A 13,129-nucleotide genomic window follows, 5' to 3' on the forward strand; every position below is an offset into this window, starting at 1 on the left:
AATGAAATAGTTAGTTGCGGGTGCTGTCGGTTGGGGAGGAAGGTCGCCCTTTCCACGAACACCCGCCGTGATATTGCTGGAACATTGCTAAAAGCGGCGTAAAACTAAACTCACTCACTTTCCACGAACACCCGGTGTCATGACTGACTTGCAGTGATCCGTTCAAATAATGTTCATCCCTAGGTTTACGCCTAATGAAATACGATGCTAATTATTCCCTGCTGTTGACATTATATATTTACTAATATCTGGATTTGACAAATATTTTCCAGAACGTACTATATGAGACAAACCTGTATCTAAAAGCAGTGAAGCAGTCAGGTGTGAGATTTGTGTGACATAATGTTAATCATAACCTGATGTGTTACCTAGTTACCGCTAATGATAATTTAATTATTATCATGGTCCTACATTTGATTACATATTAATCAGACATATGTTCAGTCGTAACGCCAGAGTTGTAACATCACCGCTCCAGCCATGCTCAGGTGTGTGATATCGTTGAGATCCCTCTTCAATCTACGTACAATTCGTAGGCGTTTCAAGCCTAAACTAATTGGACTTGAGTCTCCTCAGTACGATCACCAATAAATGCTACCACATTTATTAAGAGCCCAGAACAACGTATTGTCAAGTCGTGAACAGCGCTGACAACGGTAGCAGCAGAAAACCCCTGGTTCCACTCATTCTACAGGAACCTGTCAATAAATTTGCGGATCATGTATAAGAAATTTCAATTATCATATTTTCAGCAAATAACAATGTTGCCCATAAAATATTCAAAATTCATTGTTAAAAAGTGTTTAAAGAGTGATCACTGCTGCGGTTTTTCAACGAATATTGATTGGTTTCTAAATGGGTAACTCTTGATTCGTTTGTATGAGGGCCTATGAAATGCCTGGCTAGCCCTAGCGTTTATGAATATTCATCGTTATATGCTCGAAGCAACCAGTTATTATAATTCATATCATACGACTTATCATTAAATACATGTTCATAGCATAGACATTGGTTCATTTACGGGTGAATGAAAAGTATTGTTACTCTCCCTATCCATTTACAATCTTTTAAAATACTCCTTCTGATGCAGAAAGGGGATATCTATTACCGGAAAATGTTCATAATTGTTTAGAGTAGATTTAGAATTTCCAGACACAAAGTAATGGAATTTAACTCATCAAAGCTTGTTTCCTCCAAAGAAAAAACATAGTCAAGGAGAATTACGGAACGAAATCATGATAAATGAAGAAAGTTAGGACAGGTGCCACTAGAGCACCAACCCGATAACAAATCAACGGAATGAGAAGTAGTCTTGCAATCCCACATGCTTTTAAGGACATTGAAGAAAACCAGAACCCCAGTGCTAGGAAATGGACTCAGCTTCACAAGCTGATTTCCCCCTAACCATGTTTAGATATGTTCTTCAGTTCTAAAGTCCTTACACGATGTCCGAATTGTCTGGAAATAATGTTTTAAAAGCAAGTTTAATGGTCAAGGTGGATATTTTTAGCTTCAACCTTTACGGAGCATTCTTCCAAAATATTAACACTGAATTCAGCTGAGAGTCTGGGCGAACAATTTAAGTTGTCAACACGACCATTATACCCTACAAAGACGGACTTGGGTTTCCTGGGACAACGGGAAGAGATGTCATTACCTTTGCTATAAAATGTCCGCGTCGTCCGCGACATGCCGGGCACTGTGATCGCCTTATACTGAAATAATTGCTCCGGTTGTTGCTTGAAGCGCAGAGATAATTATGAGGTGAGCTTTTAGGTAATTATCCTAAACACGACCGGTATCCAATTTCTACCCCCAATAGCGATGCAAAATTGGTCAGGCAGTGTCGATTTTGCTATAATTGCACAAGGAGAAGAAGGGGGCGGCTTTAGGTCAGCGCTCATTGGACGCAAATACCTATGTTTTATCATCATAAAGAAATATTTGTAAGAAGCGGCTTCCTCTGGCGATTACGACGCGAACTGTGTTGGGTCGGCATTAGTGTCAAGACTAGCTGTCGGGATGGCGTGTTCGGCTTGAGCCGCGCTTCTGTGGAGCTCCGTGGAGAGCTGTAGCATTGTGGAGCGGTTTATGAATGAAGGGGACAGAGATATATATACCTCTGTTTATGGTGCGACAACCTGTGTCATAGGCAGAAAGGTCGCATACATTTCTTGACGGCATGAGACTGGTTGTTTTTGATGTAGTCACACCGACATCAACTCACTAGGAGAGATACACCCTGCCATGGATTACTCTTTTCTTGAGGAAGCGTTCGGGGCCTTCAGTGAATGTGTCATGCGTCAGCTTGGTCTAGGTAGCGATTGATTAACCTGCATTTTTTCGCAATTATTCAAACGGCGTCCATTGTATTACGTTCAGTTTTCTTTTGCCTTAAAAGCTGCGGATTATGTTGCAGGTAAATGCAAGAAAAAGCCGAAGAAAGAGGAAAAGAAGAGCTTAATTGTTGGACCCCTTATCAGGAAGAGGAGTAAGGAAGACCCACCATTTGTTGTGCCACAAATTTTCGTGGATTATGGGAGCAGACGTACATCTTATGCTTCAGCGTCGGACCACATGATGTTAGGAGCCCTTGCCCTTGACCTTCGCAGAGGGTCAAGTAGCAGCTGTGGTAGCAGAAGGACTTCTTTTGCCTCGGATTCGGATAGGAGGGGATCCGCTAGCAGTCTTTGCAGTCGGAGGACTTCATTTGCATCCGACACAGATCGGAGGGGGTCGGCAAACAGTCTTGGAAGTCGTAGATCGTCGATTTTGTCCGATCCGTCTGATCGGAGAGGGTCGGCAAGTAGTCGAAGTAGTCGTAAAGGTTCGGATGGGAGTCGGATAGACGATACTGACGTCTCTTTTGCTGGTTTGTATAACTTTATATGTATTTTATAACTTTTAATGTTTAACATTTTTATGCTGATTCATGCATTCACTGTCCAATATGTATGAATATTTTCTTTTCTGTTTATGAGTTTTTCCTAAACTTACAGCTTAGCTATACTCGCAACTACCCCATTATAAACTCGCAATTACGTACATGTACTTTTCAGATATATATCATGACTGATGTGGCACTTTAGGAGTGTCATTGTTTAGTTGGCAGGTACTTCTTCATGAACAATTTTCACTCATGCAAAGTTTGAAATAGTTTCTACCACGTGAACAGTTGAATGGATTGATATATGTGGGTTAACGCAGTGAATGTTATTTAGCGTTCTAATCAATTCAGAATCAGAAGAAATTTCTATAATCTTTCTTATCCGTATTGATCAAAATACGTAACAGTTAATTCATAACAGGTGGCCTTTGATGCTATTACCAGAGGGGATTTGTGGGAAAACATGGCGTTTAAGTGAGAACTCAATATATGAATAATAATTCAATTTATGAATCAATGAATTATGGGGGACGTTAAGGTTACTAAGTTCCTTACGTACCAAATGACGCTCGCATTTAAGGTACGCCATGTTTAACTTGGCTAGGGACGCACTGCAATGCGGTCTTGTGAATGTGTGATGTCATTGTTTATTTATGTCAGTATACATGCTGTTATTAGTCCATGTGGTACATACAATATATTTCAACATGCATTGAAAGACAAACATGTAAATAACATTTTAATCGAAAAGAGAGTATATTTTAAAATGCACCGATTTCAAAAAGGAATTAATATTCTGCTAAATACCTGAGACGAGTAGAAACATAAGTTAAGACTTCACTGTCAGATCAATGGATAATACATCAATATAGAAATACTACAATCAGGTATTGTGGGGCTTTCAGATTACTGTCAAATAGAAAGACAGAAGGTATATAATATGCAAATATATTAGATTAGGACGGAAATGTAGAACCTTACACCTGGGAACAAAGATCACACTTACCTCTGCAGCAGTTCACCAATCGAAATGTTACTAATTATGATGCAAAAGGCACATTCATAGTCAGCATCAAGAAACATTTAAAGATTGATGAATGATGAGGACTCTCACAGAAATAATGTGAAGACGGATCGTTAGGTTCAGATATGATGGGTTATTCATATGGGCGAAAGAGTTTCACTCTAACAGGAAACAAAGCATTATCTTAGTGAGTGAGTGACTGATTTTGATCCAGTGATGAATGTCACACGCAAATCGAAACCTGTTGTGATGGAGACCAGTAGACGATATATCCTAGTGTGAGAGAGATTAGTTTCTACAGCGTTTCACCAGTATCATTGCGTGACAGCCAGATATGGGAGTAGAGTCCAAAGTGACTTTAGCCGCAGACTTTTAGCACTCGAGGACCAAGATGACGAACCAGAGCGATACCCCATGTAGACCAAAATAGCAGTCCGTCGAGACGGTAGTAATGGATCATATTAATGTAGATAGATGCTATTCATACAAAAAAATCAATACATCAATTAGATTCAGCTGATTGATGTTATTCGAACTCCCTAATACCATTTGCAAACACATTTAATAGGAAAATCCATTCAAACCGTGATTTCAGTTCACATTACAACATCTACCTCTGGGTGCTTTCCAAGTGCATTGTGAGGAACGCAATATCATTCAGTACTTAACTATAGTATTTTTTCGTCCATTGTTCAGTTATATTATACTTGCGGTCGATTAGCCTTTTAAGCTGAAAGTAATTTTCTCTACAGAGACATCCCACTTCATGAATTTAATAGATGTTTCTTGTGTAACTGCAAGCACGAACGTTCAAAGGAATCGTTTGAAGAGTCCCTATATATACGGTTGAAAAAACTACAATGAGATCAATGAAACTAAATTGTGTCTGCATTGCTGTTGATGATCCAAATTATCAGGTCTTCGTTAATTTCCTGTATTAAGATATATAGTGTAATATACGCATACCACCCACGTGTATATCACTTGCCTGCATCACAAGGTGATGTGTGTTACTCAAGGGATTAACAGCAGCATTTATCGCCCAGTCGTGGACGTCACAGAGGTCACGATAAGTACTGAACTGTTTGGAACTGTCACGATTCACGCCAGATAATGGTAATCAACGTACAGTTGGTTTCGTCGACGTGCAAATAGACGTCGGTTTAATTCTGTTACTAATTTCAGAGCATACATATTAACACGTATTGGTGTTAAACACACGTTTATGTACCGGGGCTGTTGGAACCGGCAGTTTCCAGCCATGATCGATATTGATCAATCTTGATGAAGGAAATGCCCTAAACACTGTGAGATAAGACAAACAGTAATGTTATTAAACATGATTAAGCTACAAACTTCTTGAGATCTGTACTTTACGTATTTGGCTTTTAGTTTTATTCTGCGTGGTTTTAAGTTACCATCTCCATGATGAAAGAATGAAAACGATGCATTTATCGCAATTTAATCGCACATTTTATTATTTATCACATGATTAATAACCAATTTTAATGTTAAAGGGGTTAATGTTAAAGAGCGGGGATAGTTGTCAACAGCATGTAGATTAGATATGGTAATAATGTGCCGCGATAATATGTTTGTTCAAAACATGTTATTCCATTAACTTTCGAGGTAAAAAATATTATGATTTAACGCCAAACAATATGATTGCCCCAAATGGCTGTAACAGCTAACGCATTAACAGATCTCAGTGGGACAAAATGTGTGTTATTGTCCTGGGAGTCCTTGCCCCAGGGTAGACATCTAATTATCCCCAACACGCAGTATGCCTCATTGCCAGCAAACGACCCCAGGCATGACAACTACGTCACTCTGTTGTTTTTCAGACTTCTCCGATTCCGAAACGATAGAGGGCGAGGACCTCCATCGTATCCTTGGGCGGAAGAAACTACGCGACAGACGTACAAGCTATGGGTCGGGCTATTCTTGGGGGACCCCCCAATACGTCCCAGGGCCCGAAGCCTACGTTCAGAGGGAAGACCAAAGAAAGGGGATCCCCCCCTACAGGCGCAGCCATTCCTTGGCCGAGATTCAACACAACCAGGTTGCCCGTCCTCAGCCACAAGAAGGTATGCCTGGCATTTGTGGACTAGATGTCCACAAGCTAATGTCTCACACAGCTCCTGATGCCGCACTTCATAAATGATTCATAAAGCAAATGTTTATGGTTTCAGGGAATGCTCGTCAGGAAGCCATTCAAACAATATTACACTAGAGTACATAAATACAGGGGCATTTGTAGACTGACGAAGGGAATTTCCAACGAGTTCCTTTCACCAATACCGGAACTCTGACTTAACTAGAGTTATACCCATAGTGCCTAGTTGATTTTGTATCAGGCAGAGTTAGACGTCGGTAACTGGATCATAGTCGATCTGGAAATCAAGTAACTGGATGTGTCACGAGATGAGACAAGACGAGGGGACCTCAGGGGCGGATACAGCTTTTTGAGAAAGGGGGGGTGCGCACTATTGAGAAAAGGGAGGGTGCCCCAGACATGTTATTCACACATTGTACCCATGTGGGGAATCGAACCCGAGTCTTCGGCGTGGCGAGCGAACGCCTTAACCACTAGGCTACCCCCACCGCCCTCTAATGTAGTAGTAGTAGTAGTAGTGGCAGTAGGAATAGTAGTAGTAGTAGTAGTAGTAGTAGTAGTAGTAAAATATGCGAGGGCCCCACGGAATTTGAATTTACGGATTTCATCATATTTGTATAACACATACACATAGATAACTGTGGAAATAATCGAGTCTCGATCAGACTAACCAGTGATTGATATTATGAGCATGGGCCCACGTTGTCGGGTTACGATGACACACAGTCAACCAAATCACGGAATCGCTCAATCAAGAGGGTTGACTGAAACTGATACTGATTTAAAACAGATGAGTAACTGACAGGTCACCTCAGTAACAAAGGTAGTTATCATATCAACACGGTTACTTGTACGATACAAGGGGGGTTATCAAATGATTACAAAATGGTTACTTAATGTCCACATTTCTCAGTCACCTATCAGTAACAAAAGGGATACTCGATAACAGTTAACTTAAGGTAGCAGCATGTTACTTACCACAAACGAAAAGGTTACTTGTTGCCAACAGTAAGGAAAGGTCATCTAAACAGCAAATGTACAGGTAAATGAAAGTAGCTTAGTCGTATGATGTGGTGGCGTGTGGTCCTGAGCCCAGGTCACAATTCAGTTGGGGCGGTGGGGTAGCCTGATGGTTAAAGCGTTCGCTCGTCACGCCGAAGACCCGGGTTCGATTCCCCACATGGGAACAATGTGTGAAGCTCATTTCTGGTGTCCCCCGCCGTGATATTGCTGGAATATTGCCAAAAGCGGCGTAAACACCAAACTCACTCACTCACTCACTCACAATTCAGTTGAGCAGCGTTGAGCGCGGAGAGATCTTGGATGGGTGAGCGTGTTTGGCACCTTGACTCTTGAGAGTTTCTAGGCTTCAGTCAGTGAAGAATGAGGACTATTTTTATGGATATACAACTTCTTTATTCTGTATAGGCGACGTTTCGACATAGATTCTAATGTCGTTGTCAAATGGTCAGTGGTCACACATTAGGCAAGTGAGTTTGTTCAAAATTGCCTCTGTTCACCCAACAGATAATGGATAGCCGGTGGTATAAGTCATGTGACTATAACTTTCTAGCGCTTCACAGGCAGCTTGGGTTATCCCAGGTAATAATAATCAGATTGTAACAGTGCGCTTTGAGTATGCTTAGGCATGGACATATGCGCGGTAGGAATATGCTATTATTATCATAATATTGTGTATGATAAGATGTATCATAACGGAGACTTAAGCTAACGGAACGATTATCAGTAAGATAAGTGAGTGCGTGAGTTAATATTTAACGTCACCAGTAAGATAAGCAACAACGGGATATTAGAAACAGTGAGTGAGTGAGTGAGTTTGGTTTAACGCCGTTTTGAAGACTACGCCCGTTATGACGGGGTGTTAGGTGGATGTGGATGACAGCTCAAGGTGATGCAGAACTCAGATGTTTGATAAAACCTAAGAGCACGTGCATGGTGACGTCAAACCTGGACACTTGACCTGGGTCAAGCAGGATATTAGGAACATGACATGGTTACATGACAGGCCTATGGGACTGATAATGACGTCGCTATAGGTTATGACACCAGAGATTCTGGACAATTGTATCACACCACCAATGCTGTCTATACGATGATATAATGTTGTATTATAACTGATCTCACCATCGTACTATCTTTACAGAAAAGAACTATGTGAAACAAACCAGGAACATTTTTTCTTTCTGTTTAACGGAAATTGCTCTTAGAGAAACGTTTTCTTTGTCGTAATAAAAATACGTAACGGAATATATACTCTTTTGAAATCTTACACTTACAGGTCTGTGAAACTGGATTTGTGTTTTATGTCGTAGAACCAAAATCAATACCATAAAATGGCTGCCTATCTCTGTCTTGCTCTTAAATAGTTTCCATTGCTGAATTGGCTCGTCATTATGGCCAACATCGTTGACAGGTAGATTGTTCCACCCTCCGGAGAGGCTTGCTTGTGTCTCCAGTCAGCGGAACACAGACATTAACTTTGGTCATATAAGATGAAATTTAGAAATGACAATAGAATAAGTAGATGGAGTTGGTGCCAAGACAGTTGGAGGACTCCCAGTTTCCCTCAAGGGCATAGTCCTCAACAACCTGTCACAGAAACGTTCATCTGCGTCTCTGGCAAAAAGCCATGATTTGGGATTCATGAGTTTTTGGAAACGTATATTCAATTAGGCCAACGATAAGGTTACTAGTCACTATTCTAGTACCTTGGAAGTACCATTAGTTTTACATTGTCTATTTATGTCCTTAATAGGTACGAAGTCGGAGACAACCAGTTCCTTGTTACCAATTGTTGCTGGCACTCATTATGGTGCGGTTGACAAATGGCATCATCACTTTTTAGTGATATTTGTGGGAGGTTTTTTCGTTTTTGTCTTCAGAACCTCTTGTACATATATACATACACACGCACACACGTACACACACACACACACATACACACACACACACATACATACATACATACATACGTACGTACGTACGACATACGTACATACATACATACCTACAAGAAATGAACGTGAGCTGGTCATGGTACGTGGATGAATGGATGAATATACGTTTCCAAAACCTCATAAATCCCAAATCATGGCGTGCGATGGTGATGTATCTGTTCCGAGTATCATAGTTGATATTGCATGACTTTTGTGTATTTCAATGATTATCTCGTAACAGGTTACTGTTTTCAGCCCAGAGACGTTTGTAATGTTCAAGTCGAATCTAATTTTCTGTGATATACTTTCTTTTTTCCGACAGTTTAGTTCAATTGCTTTAGTTGGTCTGAATGTTTTCATTTAAATCTAAATATCCATAAGCTATTTCCTAGCATGATTACTGCCTGAGCCATTCCTCAAAGTAATCTTAGTGTTTGGGGAGTCGTGCTTGTATTTTCTAGTATTGGATATCCGAAGCTGTGTGACCGCTTCGTTAAACTGGTCTCAGACGAACTTAAACTGTTGTGTTTTTATGTACCCAAATATTGCATTGGGTCAATCCATGTATATATATTTCAGAAATCGATCGGAGTATGTACCCATCAACGCCACGACAACGTTACCATGGAGAACGTCGTTCCACTCTCTCCTCCTTGGTGTTCAGTAGCATTCAGGCTATGGATCAAACAGGGGCGGTTATCCCCCCTTACCAGAAAAAGAAACCAAAATCGGTAGGTTTTGCATATTTTGATATCATTATTTTGTCTATACAAATTCAGCTAACCTCAGCTCTTTATGTACACTGTGTGAGTTTCTCATGGTACTTTTAACAGACACCCGGTGTCGTCAGTGATTGCGAGTGACTCACTATACAATTTCAGAGCTTCTTTGCCTTTTATGTTTTATTTCCAATGAACTGGTTTCGATGGATGATCGAAACTGGTTATCCTGTGTCATTGACGTTGTTTATCTTTGTAAAATTATTTCGAGGTCCTTCACTGAAATCCTGCCAAATTACATTTCAAGAATGAATGCGATATTTATCTAATAAACGTGTTCGTAATATTAAAGGTGATAGATTTACATCCCTTTCCTCAAAACCTTAAACCCCAAATAGGTATCGAGTGACCAGTATGTGTCCAGTTGACGTGTATCCATGCTATCGATCTCATGTTTGGGTAGATTCGATTACATCCCACCCCCATTATATTACCAATATACCATCAGTCTTCATACACTCCTATGAATGCCTTAATATCCCCGACGACCATTGTGTGATTCACTGATAATCAAATTGTGAGGGTACATGACTTATTGGTCGTAAAATGAAGGCCTTATTATGCTTTGTTCCTGGATCCTGGTCGCTATTGGCATCTGTCCCTTTGAACATCAGATCAGTCCGTCATGATCATATGATCCATTGATTATCAATATTCAAATAGAAGCATCACCTGGAAGCACATGGCGCTATTTGATTACAACGTGTCTATAATAAGCAGCTTTGTTAACTATTCTCCCACACGTTGTCTTCAGTGGCTAATCCGCCATCATCCCCTATAATAACATAAACCCACTGTTTTTGTGTCATACAGCAACTGCAAACGAGGGCTTACTAATTATCATTCTGCTCACGTGGTCTCGTTAGAACAACGATGTACTGTGTGTATTGATCCCAAACATGGATTTAATAGACCAGTGATATTTATTGATGCCAGTTTTCAAATAAATCTCACGCTCTGTTATATACCTTCAAAACCTTCTGTTGCCAATGAATGCACGTTATATTTCTGTATGTTTCTATATTGTGATGCACAGCCCTTTGTTTGCAATTATCATGATGAACTGAACTAGTACGTCTATCCACCTTCAAATGAAATCATTTTTCAGTTCCATTACTGAAAGTCCTTATTTTCAGTGAAAACAATAGCGATATAGCATTTGTAAGTATGCCAAAAGATTTCTTGATTATCTTAAGGACGAATTATCATTCTGTTAAAGTTCAACGTTAAGCAGTATGGGTGCTTCTTGGTTTAGAACAGCGATTTAGGAGAGTGAATTTCAGGGTAATTGTGGTTTGGGTTTATTCAGAAAAGTGCGTTCCTTTCTAAACCTCTGTGTATGTTGTATCAAACCATATGCCTATATATGGTCAAAAGGATGAGGAACCTGTTGAAAGTCTTTTAGGGTCGGTTGTCACTGCACGGGGTCGTCATTGGTACAATACACAAACTGAGAAAGAGGAACAGGATTTCAAATAGATTCATTTATCCGCGGGTAGCTGTCAGCCTTACACGAAGTTTGTTGTTGTTCCCTATGACTGGATCTCAAATACCACAACCATTATAATGCAAACCTCGCAACATTAACCGTTTGGTCAAAGAACGTGACATTTGAAATACTAAGGCACAAATATGGCCATATGTTAACTGGGGGAGATGTCTAGTAACCCTCGTATTTGTTACTGTTGATATTATATGTGTAATGTATACTCGCCTCCAAACTCCAAAGGCTCAGAACAATTTGTAAGAAATACAAGTACATACCATCTGAATTTTTCTGAGAAAGAAAAATGTGAAATATACTAATATTAGATTTCCATCTTGATAAAATCTTGTTGAAATTTGGGAAGTCATCGAGACATTCCAATGTGAACCAGTTGGGCTCCGTACGAATCAGAATTTCTGCTCGGATAGGGAAAAAAATAGGGAGTTAGGTGGAGAAGGTATATCGATGAACGGATGCCGTTCAATTATAGTCAAACAGCTATTTCCCTCCCACGTAACTACACATCTGATTTAGAAACAGAAGTGAAACGTGAAACCACCTCATCTGTTTCACATTTTGATTTATGGACCTAGATGTATGAGAGTGGCAAAATACCTCTTCACGAGCTTAAGATGGTTGACTTCACCATTCCGATAATAAACTGTCTCTTTGTGTGGAGCAATAGTCAATCACATCCACGTTACTGACATTTCGCAGCTCTTGGTGTGCAATCGAAGCTTTTGAGGTTTTCTCGAAGATTTCAAAGTGCCCAAAATTGCCTGACCAGTTACAACATTCAAGAACTCAGTGATGCTTACAAAAACTTCAATGTTTGACATTTGTAGGACATTTCCAAATTTGATACATCAGTGATCGAAATTCCCCGACTTGTACTAATTGTTCCCAATCAATTGACTTGCCCTTGCGTGTCTTTTAGATGTGAACACCGGTGGGGGAGGATTCATAATAATTATCGCGTAAAACGTCAGCCCAAAAGAATTTCCAGTGTTGGCTATCCTCACAAACGGATTCCACTGTTTGTAGATGGCAAAATAGCTGTTACAATGTTATGGTCGAAATCGAAATATAGCGTCCGCTTTTAGTTGAGATTTCTAATGATTATGAACATGTTTTTATTGCATTTATTATTATACTTATCTTGATGAACATGCTATTGAAGAAATATTGTAGCAATGTTAAAGTTGTTGAATATAGAACGTGCACGATGAAATGAACCAAATTGGCTATTTTCGCATACATCATGTAATTAAAGTTATATTTATCCTACTTGCACTTTTGTCTAAGTAAGATCCCATCGTTCAGATGAATCCTCAAATTATCCGTCTAAAACTATTCGTCCGGAAATTGAACATTAGTAGGAAGTAATTGTGGCTAGAATTGTTAAAAACGCAAACAAACTTGTTACTCCCCTGGAACTCGAACGGCCATTAACCTCCAAGATAAGGCTCTTAGACGCTTGGCTACCCAGTACAACACTTAATCCACTTTGCCATCTCCACTTAAAAGTTCACCATCATGGTTATAGTGGATTCAGGAAATTGAAATGACCGTTACTAATCACGTCAAATGCCCTTGACCTTATATGAATCACGTACTAAAATAGATGCTAAGATACACTGAATATTATCAGGATGTGAAAAGCAAATAAAATGAAATAAGTGGCTGCACACAGTATAATATTACATCATATATAGATATTGGGTTTCCTTTTAAAGCAGATGTTAACACTACAGATGTTTCTAGTGCATAGAAATGATACTATTGGTTAAAGGTTTAAGAGTCTTGTTCGCACATTGTAATTTGACATTAATGAAGGCTGAGTTGTCACTGTCGACTTACAAATATGTCAGCCTAATTTG

The 13,129-nt window shown here is 39.7% G+C and overlaps 1 protein-coding gene across 1 annotated transcript in view; it reads left to right on the forward strand.

Annotated features, from left to right (window-relative positions):
• Positions 1 to 13,129, forward strand: part of LOC124255374 (synaptotagmin-17-like) — a 97,599-nt gene that overhangs the window by 54,462 nt on the left and 30,008 nt on the right. Inside the window, exons 3-5 of the mRNA XM_046689270.1 lie at positions 2,420 to 2,872; positions 5,756 to 5,998; positions 9,564 to 9,715. Of these exons, the coding sequence (XP_046545226.1) occupies positions 2,420 to 2,872; positions 5,756 to 5,998; positions 9,564 to 9,715 (848 nt within the window). The remainder of the gene's footprint in view (positions 1 to 2,419; positions 2,873 to 5,755; positions 5,999 to 9,563; positions 9,716 to 13,129) is intronic.

The sequence above is a fragment of the Haliotis rubra genome, unplaced genomic scaffold, assembly GCF_003918875.1.
Source record: "Haliotis rubra isolate DU_JTF1 unplaced genomic scaffold, ASM391887v1 Scf6, whole genome shotgun sequence".
In the NCBI taxonomy this organism is placed as follows: Eukaryota; Metazoa; Mollusca; class Gastropoda; order Lepetellida; family Haliotidae; genus Haliotis; species Haliotis rubra.